Here is a 21,181-nt window from a genome sequence, read left to right as displayed (position 1 = left end):
ATTAACACATTATTACAATCCATACTATTCAGATTATCAACACGTTATTACGATCAATAGCATTCTGATGATTAACACATTACGATCAGTACAATTCAGATTATTAACACATTATTACGATCAATATCATTCAGTTGATTATTAACACGTTATTATGATCAATACCATTCAGGTGATTAACATGTTATTACCATTCAGTTGATTAGCACATTACGATCAATACCATTCAGATCATTATTAACACATTACAATCAGTACTATTCAGATTATCAACACATTATTACGATCAATATCATTCAGTTGATTATTAACATGTTATCACGATCAATACCATTCAGATGATTATTAACACATTATTACAATCAGTACGATCCAGATGATTAACACATTATTACGATCAGTACAACTCAGATTATTAACATATTATTACAATCAATACCATTCAGATGAATATTAACACGTTATGATCAATACCATTCAGGTGATTATTAATAAGTTATATGTTTAATACAATTCACATCACCACAAACATATTAAGATGATCATTACCTTTGAAATGAAAATATTATTGCAATATAATCATATAATCAATACCATTCAGAAAATGAACAATTAACACATTTATTTAGCATGTAGCGTTAAAGGCCTACTGAAAGCCACTACTAGCCACCACGCAGTCTGATAGTTTATATATCAATGATGAAATATTACATTGCAACACATGCCAATACGGCCTTTTTAGTTTACTAAATTACAATTTTAAATTTCCAGAGAGTTTCGTCTTGAAAACGTCGTGTAATGATGACGTGTACGCGAGACGTCACAGGTTTTTAGGAAGTATGAGCGCTGCACACACACACACAGCTAAAAGTCGTCTGCTTTAACCACATAATTACACAGTATTTTGGACATCGGTGTTGCTGAATATTTCACAATTTGTTCAATTAATATTGGAGAAGTCACAGTAGAAAGATGGAGTTGGGAAGCTATAGCCTTTAGCCACACAAACACACGGTGATTCCTTGTTTAGAATTCCTGGAGGTGAACTTTTACTATGGATCAGAGCGCGGTCAAGCAAACATGGATCCCGACGGAATGTCCACCAGCAGGTTTCGGTGAGAAAATTGTGGTAAAAAGTCGCTTCTTACCGGAGAAAAGCTGAGCTTGTGCCGTCCATGAAGCTGCCGTCGACTTCCCTGAGACACTGGCGTTAAGACACCCGTGGACGTACACCTCTGACTATCAGGTACTATTTAACTCACTAAAACCCTAGCAACACAATAGAAAGATAAGGGATTTCCCAGAATTATCCTAGTAAATGTCTCTAAAAACATCGGAATCCATCCCAATGCAATCGCGTTTTTTTTTTAACTTATTTTTTTTTCTACTCCGTCGCTATCAATGTCCTCAAACACGAATCTTTCATCCTCGCTCAAATTATTGGGGAAATTGTCGTTTTCTCGGTCCGAATAGCACTTTTTGTTAGAGGCTCCCATTAAAAACAATGTGAATTCGTGAGGAGCCCCCACACTTGTGACGTCATCGTCTGCGACTTCCGGTTGAGGCAGGGCATTTCTCTTAGCACCTAAAGTTGCAAATTTTATAGTGGATGTTCTCTACTAAATCCTTTCAGCAAAAATATGGCAATATCGTGAAATGATCAAGTATGACACATAGAATGGACCTGCTATCCCCGTTTAAATAAGAAAATCTCATTTCAGTAGGCCTTTAATGCTAACAATGTGATGAGGCGCGTGCCGGCCCGCGGTTACCTTGGTTACCTGCCTGGCGGCGCGCGTGCACGAGCCTGCAGGCCAGGCGGGAAGGAGGCGGAGGAGGAGGAGGAGAAGGAGGAGGAATTAGTCAGTGTTCGAGGGGAGGAGAGGCGGAGGTGGACGTGGCGGCTCCGCTAGAGTTGGCCACAAGTCGCGGGCAGCGGAGGCGAAGCAGCCATGACGCGGACCGCCCGCAGGTAACCTTTCTCCTCCGTTCCGGCGGCCGCCAGCAGGCCTCGTCTGCTCGGCGGCCGCCTTCTCTCACTCTCTCTCGCGTCTCGTCTCGTCGCCCGTCGCCATGTTTGCTGGTCGTCAAGTGACGCGCTTGACGCGGCGGCAGCGTTGCTGCTGTCAGCCGCTCCCCGCTGCGCCCCCTCGGCCTGCTTACTGCGAGAGAAGCCCGAGCCCCCCCCCCTTTCGGCTCCCACGGTGGCCCCCGTGGTAGCCGCTAGCAAGCTAACACCTTGCTAGCCGCTAGTTGGAGCGCCCACAAACAAGATGGCCGCCGGCTAGCGATAACTAGCCAAGCTAGCTGGCCAGCCTGCTCACTTTTCGCTGTCATTGTGCGCGGTCACACTTGTTCTTCTGCGTATTCTCCTCCAATGTCTTCTCAGGCGGAGACGCGCCTTCATATCTGTCTTATGTTACTGGACAAGGAGGCGAGAGCACAGGCCGCATTCTTCCACTCGCTTTGCGGATTGGCGTGGCTGCTGGAAGACGAGCTGCCACTTTCACACACTTTGAAAACATGAACATTAATATGCAGATAGATAGGCAGGCTCCAGCCACCCCAAAAGGGACAAGCGGTAGAAAATGGATGGATATATATACATACATAAAAGTTTATTTGAAATAGGGACATATACATAGACACCTGAAACAATTATCCAATGTGTGCGTCATAGCGTTTGTGGCCAAAGCTCATTTACAACAACACTGCTCTAACATCATTAAAGTAGGGAAATAAAAGAATGAGGCAAAGAGTCGATTATAATGATAATAGTAATAATACAGACAAACTACTAATATATCTCATCTAAGTGTGTTAGCTAACCACTGATATATCTCATGTAAGTGTGTTAACAAACTACTAATACAACTCATGTGTGTTAACTAACTATATATCTAATCTAAGTGTGTTAACCAACTACTAATACAACTCATCTAAGTGTGTTGACTAACTACTAATACAACTAATGTGTGTTAACTAACTATATATCTAATCTAAGTGTGTTAACTACCTACTAATACAACTCATGTAAGTGGGTTAACTAATTACTAATACAACTCATGTACGTGTGTTAACTACTAATACAACACATGTAAGTGGGTTAACTAACTACTAATACAACTCATGTAAGTGGGTTAACTACTAATACAACTCATGTAAGTGGGTTAACTACTAATACCACTCATGTAAGTGTGCTAATTAACTACTAATACAACCCATGTAAGTGGGTTAACTAACTACTAATACAACTCATGTAAGTGTGTTGGCTAACTACTAATTCAACTCATGTAAGTGTGTTAACTAACTACTAATACAACTCAAGTACGTGTGGTAACCAACTACTTATACAACTCATGTAAGTGTGTTAACTAACTACTTAAAAATCTCATCTAATTGTGTTAGCTAACTACTAATATAAATCATGTAAGTGGGTTAGCTAACTATTAATACCACTCATGTAAGTGTTAAATACTAATACAAATCATGTAAGTGGGTTAATTAATTACTAATACAACTCATATACGTGTGTTAGCTAACTACTAATACAACTCATGTAAGTGGGTTAACTAACTACTAATACAACTCATGTAAGTGTGTTAACTAACTACTAATACAACTCATGTACGTGTGTTAACTAACTACTAATGCAATTCATGTAAGTGTGTTAACTAACTACTAATACAACTCATGTAAGTGTGTTGGCTAAATACTAATACAACTATTGTAAGTGTGTTAACTAACTACTAATACAACTCATGTAAGTGTGTTAGTAACTACTTATATATCTAATCTAAGTGTGTTAACTACTAATACAACTCATGTAAATGTGTTAACTAACTACTGGTACAACTCATGTAAGTGTGTTAACTACTTATACATCTAATATAAGTGTGTTAACTAACTACTAATACAACTTATGTAAGTGTGTTAACTAACTACTAATATAACTCATGTAAGTGTGTTAACCAACTACTTATATATATAATCTAAGTGTGTTAACTAACTACTAATACAACTCATGTAAGTGTGTTAACTAACTACTAATACAACTCATGTAAGTGTTAACTACTGATACAACTCATGTGTATTAACTAACTACTTATACATCTAATCTAAGTGTGTTAACTAACTACTAATACAACTCATTTAAGTGTGTTAACTAACTACTAATACAACTCATGTTAGTGTGTTAGCTAACTACTAATACAACTCGTGTAAGTGTGTTAACTAACTACTAATACAACTCGTGTAAGTGTGTTAACTAACTACTAATACAACTCATGTAAGTGTGTTAACTAACTCCTAATACAATGGATGGTGCTGGAGCTTATCTCAGCTGCATTCAGGCGGAAGGCGGCATACACCCTGGACAAGTCGCGACTTCGTCACAGGGCCAACACAGATAGACAGACAACATTCACACTCAAATTGACACACTAGGGACTATTTGGTGTTGTCAATCAACCTATCCCCAGGTGCATGTCTTTGGGAGTGGGAGGGGCCTATCTCCAGTTGCATGTCTTTGGGGGAGGGAGGGGCCTATCCCCAAGTGCATTTCTTTGGGGGAGGGAGGGGCCTATCCCCAAATGCATGTCTTTAGAGGTGGGAGGGGTCTATCCCCAGGTGCATGTCTTTTGGAGGTGGGAGGAAGCCGGAGTACCCGGAGGGAACCCACGCAGTCATGGGGAGAACATGCAAACTCCACACAGAAAGATCCCTAGCGCAGGATCGAACCCAGGACCTTCGTATTGTGAGGCACATGCACTAACCCCCTCCTCCACCGTGCTGCCCTAGATAAGAAGCAATTAGTAAAAATTAGTAAAAAAGAAACATGGGAACAGGATTGCTGCTTAACTAGCCACAATTGTGTTTGTTTTGTTGAAAGTGACAAGTGCAGGTATACATGTCAAAGTGTCAGGTAGAGACTTCCAGAGTTGTGTTCCTTTTATTGAAAAGGCAGTCTGGGCAAAAGATGTTCTACGCAACAGTTGCCTTTTCACGTTGCTGGGCTGGCACATCTGGCACCACTTGGCAGTCTTGTGATTGCCTTGCAGAGCAATTAGGGAGCAGAGTTATTTAAGTGTTTGAAAACTAGTTTGACTGTGTGTAACTAAATAAAATTGGTGAAACTTAAAATATTGTATTTGGTTAAAATTTGGCAATGATGATCTGGTATATTCTTCTAGTCTAGGACTTTCAAAGCGCGGTAATAAAGACACTCAATTTTCTTGATTGATGACTGGTGTGCCTGGGAGCATGTAGTTAAGCCATAACATATGTGTGAAAGAATTATTGAATTCATAAAAGTAAAAGCACAACTGAGAGTTAAGCAGTTTCTTATTATCTTAAAACTGGCAGTACACGTATGTTGTCTTCGAACATCAACATGGCAGCAAACCTCTGTTGTCTTCAAACATCAACATGGCAGCACACCTCTGTAGTCTTCCATCCATTTTCTTCCGCTTATCCGAGGTGGGTTGCGGGGGCAGCAGCCTAAGCAGGGAAGCCCAGACTTTCCTCTCCCCAGCCACTTGGTCCAGCTCCTCCCCGGGGATCCCGAGATGTTCCCAGGCCAGCCAGGAGACATAGTCTTCCCGACGTGTCCTGGGTCTTCCCCGTGGCCTCCTACCGGTTGGACGTGCCCTAAACACCTCCGTAGGGAGGTGTTCGGGTGGCATCCTGAGCAGATGCCCGAACCACCTCATCTGGCTCCTCTCCATGTAAAGGAGCAGCGGCTTTACTTTGAGCTCCTCCCGGATGGCAGAGCTTCTCACCCTATCTCTAAGGGAGAGCCCCGCCACACGGCGGAGGAAACTCATTTGGGCCGCTTGTACCCGTGATCTTATCCTTTCGGTCATAACCCAAAGCTCATGACCATAGGTGAGGATGGGAACGTTGATCGACCGGTAAATTGAGAGCTTTGCCTTCCGGCTCAGCTCCTTCTTCACCACAACGGATCGATACAGCGTCCACGTTACTGAAGACGCCGCACTGATCCGCCTGTCCATCTCACCATCCACTCTTCCCTCACTGGTGAACAAGACTCCCAGGTACTTGAACTCCTCCACTTGGGGCAGGGTCTCCTCCCCCACACGTAGATGGCACTCCACCCTTTTCCGGGCGAGAACCATGGACTCGTACTTGGATGTGCTGATTCTCATCCCGGTCGCTTCACACTCAGTGGTCTTCCGTGTCTGCATCACAAGACAACTTTGAAAATCATGATTATAAAACCTGTTTCACCAATTAATAGAATACTAACACTCTTGACATCATGGAGTTAGGCAGGAAAGAAAGCCCTTACACCCACATAGAGTACATGAGGCCTGCTAACGACACAAGCTTTTAATGTTGCCAGTGAAGTTTATCGACATCCCCTAGCACAGCTCTACCCCCAATGGCCCAGCCCCTCTTTCTCTCTCACCCAGGGCTCCAACCTGGGTCCCCTGATTGATTGTGTGACAGCACCACTAAAACCCAGAGTGTTCAATTCCATGTCCAGCGTGAGCTCTTAAGGTGTTCGGAAGTGAGTTTAACTAATGTACAAACTACAAAAGCAGTGAAGTAGTCAGGTTGTGTAAAAGGTAAATAAAAAGAGAATATAACAAATCCTTTTCAACTTATATTCAATTGAATAGGCTGCAGAGACAAGATATTTCATCTTCACACTGACGAACTTTGCTATTTTTTGCAAATAATCATGAAGTTAGGATGTAATGGCAGCAACACATGGCAAAAAAGGCATTTTTACCAGTGTGTTACATGGCCTTTCCTTTTAAGAACACTCAGTAAAGGTTTGGGAACTGAGGAGACACATTTTTGAAGTAAAATTCTTTCCAATTCTTGCTTGATGTACAGCTTAAGTTGTTCAACAGTCTCCCGCCTCATATTTTAGCCTTCACACATTTTCAATGTCTGGACTACAGGCAGGCCAGTCTAGTACCCGCACTCTTTTACTATGAAGCCACGCTGTTGTATCACCTGGCTTGGCATTGTCTTGCTGAAATAAGCAGATAACGTTGCTTGGATGACAACATATGTTGCTCCCAATCCTTTATGTACCTTTCAGCATTAATGGTGCCTTCACAGATGTGTAAGTTACCCATGCCTTGGCCACTAAAAAATGGGTTGTACTTGTATAGCGCTTTGACACTACTTCCACATTTACCCATTCACACACACATACACACACTGATGGAGGGAGCTGCCATGCAAGGCGCTAACCAGCACCCATCAGGAGCAAGAGTGAAGTGTCTTGCTCAGGACACAACGGACGTGTCGAGGTTGGTACTAGGTGGGGATTGAACCAGGGACCCTCGGGTTGCGCACGGCCTCTCTCCCACTGCGCCATGCCGTCCCTAATACACCCCCATACCATCACACATGCTGGCTGGTTCTTCTCCTCTTTGGTCCGGAGGACACAACGTCTACAGTTTCCAAAAACAATTTAAAATGTGGACTCGTCAGACCACAGAACACTTTTCCACTTTGCATCAGTCCATCTTAGATGAGCTTGGGCCCAGTGAAGTGTTTCCGGGTGTTGTTGATAAATGGCTTTGGCTTTGCATAGTAGAGTTTTAACTTGCACTTACAGATGTAGCGACCAACTGTAGTTACTGACAGTGGTTTTCTGAAGTGTTCCTTAGCCCATGTGGTGATATCCTTTGCACACTGATGTGGCTTTTTGATGCAGTAGCGCCTGAAGGATGGAAGGTGCATAATATCATGGCTTACGTGCAGTGATTTCGCCACATTCTCTCAACCTTTTGATGATATTACGGAGCGTAGATGGTGAAATCCCTAAATTCCCTGCAATAGCTGATGGAGAAATGTTGTTCTTAAACAATTTGCTCAGGCATTTGTTGACAAAGTGGTGACCCTCGTCCTTGTTTGTGAATGAGTGAGCGTATCATGGAAGCTGCTTTTATAGGCAATCATGGCACCCACCTGTTCCCAATTAGCCTGTTCAAATTTACATGTTTCGGTTAATTGTATTTTATCTTTATTTATCGGTATTTATACTTTATGAATAAAATATGTGATAATGTTCATCAGTCAAATAGGTGGAAAGCAGTCTGGCAGAGTTTTAGAATGCTCCCATTGGTGTTAACTTTTAATCTATCAAAACATTTTCAAAATGGGTTCCCAGGGACCCCATGAAGTCATAAAAATGGGGTTGATATTGATATATGTAATGCTCATAAGGGTATTCTAGTAATGTTTGCGTGTGTAAATATGCGATGTGTAAACAACATATTGTAAGTTGAATCAGTTTTTGCCAGGCAATACTACATTGAATGAAAATGTTTCATAAATGAATACATCCAAGCACTTTATAAATATTTATTATGTGCAGGAAGAAATAAGTTACAAATGTATGTTTCTTCCAAACAAAATAGAGGTTTTATCACATCAACATGGGACTAACAACAGTCCTTTAAATCTCATTAATACCACAAAAAAGGACAACTGTCATTTTGCGGACACGGTAAACAGCTTAAATAATGTCAAACACGTTGCAATGTCCACAAAGATATAGTGTTTGTCTTACACCTAGTAGTCCGCTGTGGACACACCAAGCCAAGCAATGCAGGCTTAGCCAGCGGTGCGCGCTCCCGCCAAGGAAATACATTTTTGTGATTACCTGCCAATCACATTTTTGCACAACACCGGCATATACAAACAAAACAAAACACCTGAGTTTTCACCCGGAGAAGGCAGGGTAGGTAAATTTAAAAAATCTGTGTCGGAAGACGCGCGGACTTCCGGAAATGTGCATCCTGTCTGATTTCAATGCGTAAAAAGACACAAGTAGTGCGTTAACGCCAACATTGAATAATATGAAAATCCAAATACAGGATGTCAATGTCGATGACTCATTTTCCTCGACTGATGTAGTAACATCTCGTGGTTTATTCTGTACGTATGTAGCATCATCTACAAAAAAAACTTGTCAATTTGGACTCACTTGATGAATCACACGTGGGCTAGAAGAGGAAACATAATATTTCAGCAAAATTATGTGCAACCACAGAATGTGTCCCCAGTTATAAGTACAACAATAAACATACTGATTATCAAAAGCATTTATTTATTAAAAATGTCCCAGGTTACATTAGCAAGAACATGCTTGACAATCAAGACATGAAGGTAACATTTTGTATACTACCGCAGCGTAAGTACGTAGAGTCCAAACACGCCATCTTGACACGGCACATAGCTCCGCCCCCTCTAAAGTCATGCTTGCAGCAGGGGATACACAGAATTGCTATTGCGGCATCCAGTAGACAGATTTAGAACGGCACTTAAAATTTCAGCTCGTTCTTATACTCAGCAAATTCATCTCGCGGCCCGGATAAAACCCGTTGGCGGGCCTGTTCCAGTCCACGGGTTTTATGTTTGACCCTAGTCCTGTGCAGTCCACTTTGTTCAAGTAGCACATTTGGAAAAAAAACAAGAACAGTTTCCTAAAGTTCTGCAAATTAGTTAAAATACTCATTTAAAAGCAAGATAAGGACAGTCTAGTGTTAGAAATATTTAACATAAAAATAAATACATAAAAGAATAGTTGTTTGTGATGTCCGCCCTTGAAGTGCTCCTTGGTCCAGGCAGTTGTGTGTCCCGTGTCCACGGACTTGTGTGTCTGTGTCCAGCGTTTAATTGCTAACTGAACACGTGGTTTTTGCAGGCTGGTTCTTGTCCGGACTGGGTGGTGACGACCTGTGTCTGGATGAAGACTGTTGGCCTTGGCTCCTCCCCTCTCTGAGTAAGCCAGTATCTTCAGTGGTGTTTGGCGGGGGGACATAAAGCGGTCTAACCTCAGCCGTAAATCCAGGAGACGGCGCTTCACCCCTCAAAATGACAGACTTGGAGGCGGAGTGTTTGAGCCTCGGTCTGCCTTCTGAGGACGACTCCCCTCCGACGCCCCTGGACCCGGGCCTGCAGGTGGACTGTGGCCCAGCCTCTGTGGTTCCAACTCTGGGCCTCCTCTCCTCAGACTGTCCCACTCCCACGCTGAGCTCGCTGGCAGCGGAGATCGCAGAGCCGCTGGTCATGCTGCCATGCGTCAAGAGCGAGCCAGAGGACGGCGACTTGGACCCCATACGCACAGTGGACCTGTCAGAAATCCAGCCGTTGTCCACCGCTGAGCTGGGCCAGGACCAAATCAAGATGGAGATCAGCGGGCTGGACTACATCAAGTCGGAGCATCACTGCGGTGACCACTACCTGGGCTCCTTCCACCCTGGTGATGTGACGGAGCTGGACTACAAGTCGCACTATGAGCCCAGCTCAGTGTTTGACTACATCTCCCAGGTAATCATTCACCCTCCGACACATATATATATAAACATGTTACAGTGTTGGACTACATTTCTCAGGCAACCATTCACCCTCCTACACACGTAACAAACATGTTATATAAACATGTTACAGTGTTGGACTACATCTCCCAGGTAACCATTCACCCTCCGATACACGTAACAAACATGTTATATAAACATGTTACAGTGTTGGACTACATCTCCCAGGTAACCATTCACCCTCCGATACACGTAACAAACATGTTATTTAAACATTAGGGGCGTAACGGTACACAAAAATTTCGGTTCGGTACATACCTCGGTTTAGAGGTCACGTTTCGGTTCATTTTCGGTACAGTAAGAAAACAACAAAATGTAAATTTTTGGGTATTTTGTTTACCAAATTTGTAAACAATGGCTTTATCCTTTTAACATTGGGAACACTGTAATAATTCTGCCCACGTTAATCCACATTAAACTGCCTCAAGTTGTTGCTTTGATTAAATGAAATGACAAAATCTTTCTTTTACATATAAAAAGTGCAACATTAAACAGTTTCAAGTCAACTCATCATGCTTAATTTATTACAGCATTTGGGAAGCCTGTAGTTGACTTTTATTATGTAAATGTTATATTTTTATCAAAATGTGATAGCAGGGACCCTGCCATTCAAAACTAGGCTGCTACATTACCAATGTTTAATGTAACTATAGCTGAAAAAATAGTACAATAGCAATAGGAGAGACTATTCATCCCTGAACACCATGGAGTTCAATGAAATAACAGACAGGACTTTGCTGCCCCTAACACACACACACACACACACGCACACACACACACACACGCACACACACACACCGCAAAACGAGCTAACGTTACGCTAAAAGCTAATTAGCCTTCACCTCAAGCCAGAACTGCGAGCGAGCTGAGCTGCAGTTTAAGTTTCTAGAAGGTCAACAGGCTCTTAGTGATGTTTGTAATAGTTGTGACTGGGAAGTGTTTTTTATAATTTGGGGAGAGTCCGCTGTCCGCTGCTCCCCTGCTAAACAAATATCTGCTCGACGCTGAAGCATTGACTACATCGCTCTGAATACGCCCTGCTGATTGGCTTTGTATGTAACCAATCAGATGGTTGTGTGGGTGGTACAATGCTTGGTGCTCAGACAGAGGCAGAAAGCAAAGCAGATTGTGAAGACTTTTGCTTACAGACTCGTTCGGTACGCCGCGTGCCGAACCGAAACTCCCGTACCGAAACCTAGTAAACTTTTACAGTGTTGGACTACATCTCCCAGGTAACCATTCACCCTCCGACACACGTAACAAACACGTTACAGTGTTGGACTATATCTCCTACGTAACCATTCACACGTAACAAATATGTTAAATAAACATGTTACAGTGTTGGACTACATCTCCCAGGTAACAATTCACCCTCCGACACACGTAACAAACATGTTACAGTGTTGGACTATATCTCCCACGTAACCATTCACACGTAATAAACATGTTATATAAACATGTTACAGTGTTGGACTACATCTCCCAGGTAACCATTCACCCTCCGACACACGTAACAAACATGTTATATAAACATATTACAGTGTTGGACTACATCTCCCTGGTAACAATTCACCCTCCGACACACATAACAAACATGTTATGTAAACACGTTACAGTGTTGGATTATATCTCCCAGGTAACCATTCACCCTTCGACACACGTAACAAACATGTTAAATAAACATGTTACAGTGTTGGACTACATCTCCCAGGTAACCATTCACCCTCCGCCACACTTAAAAAACATGTTATATAAACATGTTACAGTGTTGGACTACATCTCTCAGGTAACCATTAACCCTCTGCCACACGCAACAAACATGTTAAATAAACATGTTACAGTGTTTGACTACATCTCAAAGGTAACCATTCACCCTCCGCCACTCGTAACAAACATGGTATATAAACATGTTACAGTGTTGGACTACATCTCCCAGGTAACCATTAACCCTCTGCCACACGTAACAAACATGGTATGTAAACATGTTACAGTGTTTGACTACATCTCCCAGGTAACAATTCACCCTCCGCCACATGTAACAAACATGTTATATAACCTTGTTCAGGTGAGGGTAGCGGGGGGGTGTATTGTAGCGTCCCGGAAGAGTTAGTGCTGCAAGGGATCCTGGGTACTTGTTGTGTTGTGTTTATGTTGTGTTACAGTGCGGATGTTCTCCCAAAATGTGTTTGTCATTCTTGTTTGGTGTGGGTTGACAGTGTGGCACATATTTGTAACAGTGTTAAAGTTGTTTATACGCCCACCCTCAGTGTGACCTTCCACTCTGTGTTTTCTGTATGCATTGCATCCACTTGTGTGTGTGTGACAAGCCGTAGTTTTAATGTGACTGGGTTGGCACCAGTGTCTTTAAGGTTTATTGGCACCCTGTTCATCTCCCTACGTCCGTGTACACAATGGCGTTTCAAAAAGTTATACATTTGATTTATTTCAAAACCGATACCTATAATTTTGAAACTGATATCGATAATTTCCGATATTACATGCCGATATTATCGGACATTTCTGGCCATTTCCGAACTCACTTGTTTTTAAGACATTGTTGTTGGATACATTCTGAATATGGAGCGCAAACACTGAATATTTACACAGGTGCTTGTGTCCATTCACCATTGTGACAAAAGACACTGCCTGTAACACGCTTACAGCCTAATGTCGGAGTTGAGGGGACTCGGGGTTGCTTTTGGAAGGATGTCGTCTCTGAGCTTGTATGTGAGGACAATTAGTTTGTTTCTACTTTCTTGTGTATTATTTGACAACGGAAAAAGAAGAACAGAAGGAACGTTGGACTTGCATAAACTTAGTGGCCTCTGTGTGCTGAAGTACACTGATTAGTGGAACTAGCTGTAGTCTTTAAACTATATGCAGTTTAATTTTGTCATTTCAATACGTGGACGGACTCATTTAAGAGTATTTATTAAAGAGTAAAGGCTGATTGTCAACACTAAATGGTCCCTAGTGTGTGAATGTTGTCTGTCTGTGTTGGTCTTGCCATGAAGTGGACACTTGTCCAGGGTGTACCACCATCTTCCCCTACCTTCCTCGTACAGGACGTACCCTGCCTACAGCCCGAGTGAAACTAGAAGAGGCTCCAGCCCCCCGCAACACCGAAAGGGGCAAGCAGTAGCAAATGGATGGATGAAAACTGTTTTCAGTCAGACTTACTGGGACTCAGAAAGCTGGTTTTCCGTGGGTAAATGTGAAATAGAGAACAAGTAGATCAAAGGTAAATCAAATCAAATAACGATTTACTTTGTGACATGCTGTAAAAATAGACAGACACATTAGTGTAGTTATTACTCGAGTAACCGAATGCTAATGCTAACAGGCTAATGCCAAATCTGATGCGTTTCTTGTCAGCGTGAGATAAACATTGTTAGTTGATATAGTGCTATTGAAATGGACCATCAGGACCGGCCTGGCCATGGATTCATCACTTACTGATTGGGAGGAAGCCTAGCTAACATATGTGACAAGAAAAGTCCCTTCTTTATGTTGTTTTTAAATCATAAAGTTTTGTATTTCTTTTACTTACACTTTAGTAAGAGAAATATAACTTATCCATACAAGCAACAGATTTTTGATTCTGTATTGCCAAGGTATTTAAGCCCGTACACCAACTAGCTAAAACACAAGCTCAAGGCAGTTACCTAGCAACCCAAAGCTATACAGCGAGACAGAGTGTTTGCACACTTGTAAAGTGTTTTTGATTACACAAAGTCATCGCTCAGACAAGCTGACACAGGGTATGACAATTGTGGAAATAAACACGTCGGAAGTGCTGCTCGCCGTCAAAGCTCTTCGAAATGGCCGCGCCTGTGTGTACAGGAAATGATGTCATCAAAATGGCAGCCCCTGAGGGCTTCAAGCGGCATGCAAAATGTATTGTTGGTACGTGGGGACCTTTTTGGCGCACTGGGGGAAATAGAGCCCAGATTACACTGTAGTTGTCAGAACGTGGATTACTTTGAAGCTTGCTGCGAGGATTGTTTCCCCGGGATGCAGATGAACTTGACTGGACATGGCGTGCAGGTAAAAACACGATTTAATCTTAACTCAAAAGCTATGAAAAAGTACAAACAAAAAGCGCTCACAGCGGAGGCACAACCCAAAGGTGAGCGTGCCTAACGCACGTGAAAGCAAAGGCAAAAAACCTAGGACATGAAAAACTCGCTAACTGTGACATGAAACATGAAACTAAAAAAACTCACTAGACTGTGGCTTGAAAAAAACAAAAACTTACTGTGGCAAGGCATGGAACGAGCATGAAACTATGGCATGGAAAGAATCAGTGTCAGTAATGTCGCCAGGCCAACTACCTGGCAACTACAGTTTAAATAATAATGTCATGATTAACAACGGGTGCGTGAGTCCAAACAAATGAGGCAGGTGAAACTAATGAGTTGTCATGGAAACTAAAACAAACCAGGGTGCACAAAAAACGGAACTACTACAGTCCAAAAGTAACAAAACATAACTAAACCAAACATGATCTAGACCACAGATCATGACAGTAGTAAGATCGTTTTCTAACTTGGTGTTCACTGTGCATGTTTCCACCATCCATGACATCAACCCTTAGTAAATGGGTAAAACTTGTACAGGGCTTTTCTACCTTTAAGTTACTTAAAGCGCTTTGACACTATTTCCACATTCACACACACATTCACACACTGATGGCGGGAGCTGCCATGCAAAGCCCTAACCACCACCCATCAGGAGCAAGGGTGAAGTGTCTTGATCAAGGACGCAACGGATGTGACTTTGTTGGTAGAAGCTGGGTATCGAACCAGGAACCCTAAGGTTGCTGGCACAGCCACTCTCCCAACCGTGCCACGCCACCCCCCATAATATTTTAATGAGTTCAAAATGAATGTTTTTGCAGTTGAAAGAAAATCAAATAAAGAAGTTTATTTTGTGGCAACAGTTACAGTATTAATGAGTACATTGGTAGTTTGCACATGCGGGAAAATAGCTGAATTTGGAAACTGATGGCCACTGAATAACTTCGCAGCTGTCAAGATAATCAATGATTAAGCAACGTATTGTTATTCCATGAATCAATCACTTTGTCGATTATTATGGACAATTGGAAGTGTCAGTCACGGTGCTTCGCTTCTTCCTACTCCTTTTCAGATAAGATGGAATAAGCGGTAGGAAAGGATGGATGGATGACTGTCAGCACAATTCAAACAAATGCAAGCATGAAATCAGCAGATGGGGCATCATCGCCACCTAGTGGCTGAACTGAATGACGGAGTTCTCAGGCCTGCACTTTGCCAAGCCTTCCTAAACAGCTTCTGTTTGTGCCCGCAGGTGAACGACACCCTGGAGTACATCAAGTCAGACCACCACGTAGACCTGCAGTGTTACTACGCCGCGGAGTTGGGCTCGCTGCGCTGCGAGTACCCTGAGTCCAACATGGCCTCGGTCCAGTTGCAGCACAATGGCCTGGAGTCCATCCACATGGCCGAACTCCGCAGCGAGCTCAACAAGCTGCGGCCCGACTCCCTGCTGCTGGACGGGATGGCCAAGGCGGAGCCTGGCTTTGGGGGTGGGCCTTTGTACGAGGCGACATCAACCGAGGAGGGAAAGACGACGTCTCGCGTGGAAGGCCAAGAGTGCGGCGGCGTGGCGACTAAAGGCCTGACACAGGCGGTGAGGAAGCCTCGCAACATGCAGGGCGAGAAGCCATTCTCGTGCACGCAGTGCGGCAAGAACTTCAGCACGCTGGGCAACCTGAAGACGCACCAGCGCATTCACACGGGCGAGCGGCCGTACACGTGCGCTCAGTGCGGCAAGAGCTTCGGCCAGGCCGGCAACCTCAAACGCCACCAGCTGATCCACACGGGCCAGAAGCCCTACGTGTGCGCCCACTGCCCTAAGGGTTTCACCAAGGCCGACGACCTGCGTGCCCACCAGCGCCTGCACACGGGCGAGCGCCCTTTCGCCTGCGCTGCCTGCAGCAAAGCCTTCAGCCAGGCCAAGGAGCTCAAGGCGCACCAGCTGAGCCACACGGGCGAGCGCCCATATTGCTGCCAGCACTGCGGAAAGAGCTTCGGCAAGGAGTCGGCGTACCGCAACCACCTGCACGTCCACACGGGCGGTAAGCCCTTCGCCTGCTCGCAGTGCGGCAAGACCTTTAGCAACTCTGGCGTGCTGAAGACCCACCAGAGGATCCACTCGGGGGAGCGGCCCTTCGGTTGCGTGCAGTGCGGCAAGAGCTTCGGACGCCTCGGACACCTTAAGGCACACCAGCACGTGCACACAGGCGAGCGGCCGCACACCTGCGCACGCTGCGGCAAGACTTTCAGCCAGTCGGGTCACCTCAAGGCGCACGAGCAGATCCACAAGCGCGAGCGAGCCGACAGTAGCTAGACCACCCTGGACCTCTGGCAACCACAAAGTATTACTATTCCGCTTTTTTACCTACCGTGTATATGAACTTTTCTTACCTTTCCTACTTTTCTGCTCTGCGTGCGTGTGAGCCAGTGTGCGTCTGTGTGCGTCTGTGTGCGTGTGTGTGTGTGTGTGTGTGTGCGTGTGTGTAAGCACAACCAGGAAGAACCTCACAAAACACCTTTTTTACTTCCTGTGGATGGATGAAAACATGGAATGTAGTAATACTGCAGTAATACTTGGTGCCAATGTTAGATGACCACACGTGATGGCCCCCTACTGGCCGCTGGGAGAAACGCTTTTGATGACTTCATCTGCTTTTATGCTAATAAGACAGGTTTTGTATGCGTCTTTTCAAAAACGTCATTAAAATGAAACCAGTTCTTTTACTGCCAACTGAAGACTTTACAGTCCGTGTCCACCATTTGTACTCTGTTACTTGGGCAAAGTATTTGTTTCCCACGGCAGCCAGAAGTCTGTTAATGCAAGATGACTTGCTGGCGTTTTGTTGATATTTCATCAACTTTTTGGGCACAAGCCAGCGTCCTGATTTGTGGCCACGCCCATTTTAATGTTGCCATTTTAATTCTAAGCAACTGAGCAAGGGGCTGTACTGCTGTTACCATGGCAACTACACAAGTCAAGACACGTCAAGCCATCAATCAACTGTACTGTTTATTGTTGAAGACCTTTTTCAAGGTGACGACATCAGCTAGACAGAACGCCGGCGGACTTGGAGGTGGAGGAGGAGGAGGAGGACACCACCACTCCGTCAACCACCTCTTCCACCACCGTCACCACACGGGTGCTCCTGCTGCTGCTGCTGCTGGTGGTGGTGGCGGTGGCGGCGACAGCGGTCGTGGAGGATGAGGCAGCAACAGCGACGGCAGTCTTGGAGGGTGAGGCAGCAGCAGCGACGGCGGTCGTGGAGGATGAGGTGCTGTCAGCCAATCAGAGGACAGGACAGGTGAGACTGACGAGCCATGACCCAACAGTACGTGCGATCACGTGACCAACCTGCCGATGCTCTCGCCGTCCAGTAGGCGGCGATACTCCACGATCTCCACCTCCAGCCGGGTCTTGATGTCCAGCAGCATCTGGTACTCTTGACTCTGACGCTCCAAGTCCACCCTCAGCTGTGTGATGTGTTGCTCACTCGAGGACACCTGGTGGCCAGAGAAACACTTACACCTGGTCTGTCCTGCAAACAGGTGAGCTGCCCTCTGTCCCTCACCTGCTTCTGGAAGCTGCACAGCATCGCCGAGTAGCGGCTCTGCGTCTCCTCCAGCGTGCGCTCCAACGACTCTTTCTGTGCCAGACACACACACACACCTGTCTTCTCACCGCAATCTTTGTGTGATTGTGTTGATTTGTGTGTTTGTGTATTGTTCCTGTGTAAGTGTGTTGATGTGTGTTTTTTGCATTGTTCCTCGGTAATTCAGTTGATTTTTGTGTGTGTTATTAGTTTAGTTCCTGTGGAATTGTGTTGATTTCTGTGTTTGTATTGTTGCTGTGTAATAATTGTGTTGATTTATATATGTGTGTGTAATGTGTATCATTCCTGCGTAATTGTGTTGATTTATGTGAGTGTGTTTCTATTGTAACTGTGTCGCTCTATATGTTTGTATTGTCATTTTGTTAAATTATGTGTGTTGTATTTGTATTGTTGCGGTGTAACTGTGTTGATTTATGTGTGTTTAACGTGTATTGTTCCTCCGTTATTGTGTTGATTTGTGTGTGTTGCACTGACCATGCTCAGCACAGACTGCTGTTCAATTTCCAGGGACTGCAGCAAACGTTTGACCTCTGAGATTTGGGACCTGGACGTCTGCAAGCTGACAGTTTGTGTCATCACTTCCTTATTCAGTTCCTCCGACTACACACACACACACACACACACGTATGTGACGCGGGTGTACATGGACCCCAAAGGAAGTGATGTCATCACACCACCTTGGCCTTGAACCAACTCTCCAGTTCTCTGCGGTTCTTGGCAATGATGGCCTCGTAGTGTTCCCTGATTTGGTTCATGACAGCAGACAGGTCTGTACCTGTGGGGGCATCCACCTCCACGGTCACCTGGCCACCCATCTGTGCACGTAAGGCCAGCAGCTCCTAGAGCGGCGATGAATAGAAAGTTTGCTGCTTGGGTGTTGAGGAAGGATGGCAGGACAACTTTACCTCCTGGTGGTTCTTCTGCAGGAAGATCAGCTCCTCCTGCAGACCTTCAATCTGCATCTCCAGGTCAGACTTGGCTAATGTCAGGTTGTCCATAACCCCGCGCAGTCCGCGGACGTCGGCTTCCACCGACATGTGCATGGCATGTTCGTTGTCGAATCTGCGGTGCAGCAGATCCACTTTATGAGACTCACAGGTGAGCACCTAAGGTCCGTCAGAACTGTTGGAAGAGTTAGAACTTACCTGGTTTTGAAGTCTTCGGCCGCCAGCATGGCGTTTTCGACACTCAGGTGAGTGGCACAGTTAAGCTTAGTGGCCTCTAAGATCTGCAAGAGGAAAAAGAGCAGTTGATGTGTTACCTGTACGAAGGCATGTCATCATTCAATCACACGTCACCTTGGCGTTGATGTCGTTGATGACGGAGTAGTAGGCGCTGTAGTCTCTTGTGCTCACGCCCATCCGGCTCTCCATGTACTCCCGGATCTTGATCTCCAGTTCGCCATTGGCCTTCCCCAGGGAGTGTACCTTGTCCAGGTATGACGCCAGCCGGTCGTTGAGGTTCTGCATGGTCGACTTCTCGTTAAGGGTCTGGATGCTGTCACCAGTGCCCACACCGGAGGAGGAGTCAGCGGCCTTCGCAGACGAGATGCGGACACCGTAACCGCCCGCGCCGCCGTGGACGCTGCCGGCTCCCATGGTCATGTGTCTTCTGCCCATGGAGGAGCTAGATAGGACCGACTTGGCGGAAGAGTGAGAAAACAAGGTGGTCATGATGTTGCTGTGCTGCTGCTCAGTGGAGTGATGAGACACCGTCGCGCCACCTTTTTAAACGTGCAAAGCAGCTGTCAATCATGAAGGAAAGGTGGGGGTCACCTGTGTCACTCAGGTGTGGAATGAACACCGACAGGTTGGGTTAGCGTCACTTCCTGTTCAGCTGTCAATCATTCTCAGTCCCTTTTGCTACCTGTGGATCCATCAAAGCTCACCTGCGTTTTTAATCACTTCCTTGGAATAACCGTTGTTATTTCTCACCCCCTCAACCCCTGCTGTCATGTGATCATCCATCATTCAGCACCTATGGGTGCAACTTGACAAGTTTCATTCCAGGGTGTCAGTGGCAAAGTCAAAGTTTTCCAAAACAGCCCAAAACTAACCGTTTCTTTCCATACACCTTTAATTAATATGCAATTTATTCATACACCTTTAATTAATATGCCATTTATTCATGCACCTTTAATATGCCATTTATTCATGCACCTTTAATTAATACGCCATTTATTCTTACACCTTTAATTAATATGCCTTTTATTCATACACATTTTATTCATACATCTTTAATCTGCCCTCTATTCATATACCTTTAATTAATTTGCCCTTTATTCACACCCCTTTAATTAATTTGCCCTGTACTCACACACTTTTAATACACCTTTTACTCATACGCCTTTAATTAATTAACCTCTTACCCATACGCCTTTTAATATACATTTCAGTCCAAATGCCTTCAATCAATACTCCTCTTAATAATGTACCTTTTATTCATGCACTTTAATGATATACATGTATTATATGGTATCTGGAAGAAGAATACGTCACACAATAGCTTGCAACAAAGAGCTCACAGAATAAGATTTTCTCGTCCAGATTTATCCAAGATAAAGTGTCCAAGATGGAGAACTGGACAGCACCGGGACAGGAGTGACACCTACTGGCCGAGGAAGCTAACTGCATGGTGCTGCTAACATAACTGACGTTACAACTCAAGGTTGGGAAAGTCCTCAGCAGGAATAAGCCAACAAGGGAAACCGTAGCATCAAACTTGCAATCGACAACCTGCCTCAGCACAACATAGAAGCTGCTATCAGCCATCAGAGCAGCCCAAGTGAGTAGAAATATGGATCAATACACAAGCATATTGATAATAACACCCGGCAGACACACAGTGGCTACTTGTTGACACCTGAGACTGTAAGACCAGAAACACAAACATGTGTACTGTCTGTATTGAATACAAATAATCCCCACATACTCAATACTGGAGTGTCAAAATCAAAAGAACATTTAGAATTTCATCAAAAATCCACAAGACTGGGGAGGCCAATTGTACAGTTGAACATCAGATGTGGTATATTATATTCATTTTACAAGGACAAGCTGCTGTTCTGCATAGGCCTGAACTGTCTCAGTCAGATCAGAACCGAGGTTGTCTAACAATCATCCCC

At 44.5% G+C, this 21,181-nt stretch overlaps 2 protein-coding genes across 2 annotated transcripts; one reads left to right on the top strand and one right to left on the bottom strand.

Moving 5' to 3' along the window:
- The first annotated feature begins 1,797 nt into the window (after positions 1 to 1,797).
- Positions 1,798 to 17,182, top strand: si:dkeyp-113d7.1 (uncharacterized protein LOC407709 homolog). The gene is made up of 4 exons (XM_061884317.1): positions 1,798 to 1,972; positions 9,695 to 9,772; positions 9,842 to 10,320; positions 15,699 to 17,182. Exons 3-4 carry the CDS (start codon positions 9,865 to 9,867, stop codon positions 16,758 to 16,760), a joined length of 1,518 nt encoding a protein of 505 aa, XP_061740301.1. The 5' UTR covers positions 1,798 to 1,972; positions 9,695 to 9,772; positions 9,842 to 9,864; the 3' UTR covers positions 16,761 to 17,182.
- Positions 17,183 to 17,489: 307 nt separating this feature from the next.
- LOC133541419 (keratin, type I cytoskeletal 13-like) lies at positions 17,490 to 19,742 on the bottom strand. Its single transcript, XM_061884826.1, has 8 exons — positions 19,356 to 19,742; positions 19,203 to 19,285; positions 18,963 to 19,119; positions 18,732 to 18,896; positions 18,532 to 18,657; positions 18,016 to 18,090; positions 17,799 to 17,947; positions 17,490 to 17,721 (listed from the first exon to the last, which is right to left on the bottom strand). Exons 1-8 carry the CDS (start codon positions 19,728 to 19,730, stop codon positions 17,490 to 17,492), a joined length of 1,362 nt encoding a protein of 453 aa, XP_061740810.1. The 5' UTR covers positions 19,731 to 19,742.
- Between the last annotated feature and the right edge of the window lie 1,439 nt (positions 19,743 to 21,181).

The sequence above is a fragment of the Nerophis ophidion genome, linkage group LG23 (genome assembly GCF_033978795.1).
Source record: "Nerophis ophidion isolate RoL-2023_Sa linkage group LG23, RoL_Noph_v1.0, whole genome shotgun sequence".
Lineage (NCBI taxonomy): Eukaryota > Metazoa > Chordata > Actinopteri > Syngnathiformes > Syngnathidae > Nerophis > Nerophis ophidion.
The sequence above is the reverse complement of the archived record's forward strand: the minus strand, read 5'-3'. Positions and strand labels throughout refer to the sequence as shown.

Excerpts from the sequence above, each read along its gene's own strand:
- si:dkeyp-113d7.1 (XM_061884317.1), top strand. The coding sequence starts at position 9,865 with ATGACAGACTTGGAGGCGGAGTGTTTGAGCCTCGGTCTGCCTTCTGAG. Across the intron at positions 10,321-15,698 it reads TGTTTGACTACATCTCCCAG|GTGAACGACACCCTGGAGTA; the intron begins GTAATCATTCAC and ends TTGTGCCCGCAG.
- LOC133541419 (XM_061884826.1), bottom strand. The coding sequence starts at position 19,730 with ATGACCACCTTGTTTTCTCACTCTTCCGCCAAGTCGGTCCTATCTAGC. Across the intron at positions 18,658-18,731 it reads GTTGGTTCAAGGCCAAGGTG|TCGGAGGAACTGAATAAGGA; the intron begins GTGTGATGACAT and ends GTGTGTGTGTAG. Across the intron at positions 17,948-18,015 it reads TGTGCAGCTTCCAGAAGCAG|GTGTCCTCGAGTGAGCAACA; the intron begins GTGAGGGACAGA and ends TCTGGCCACCAG.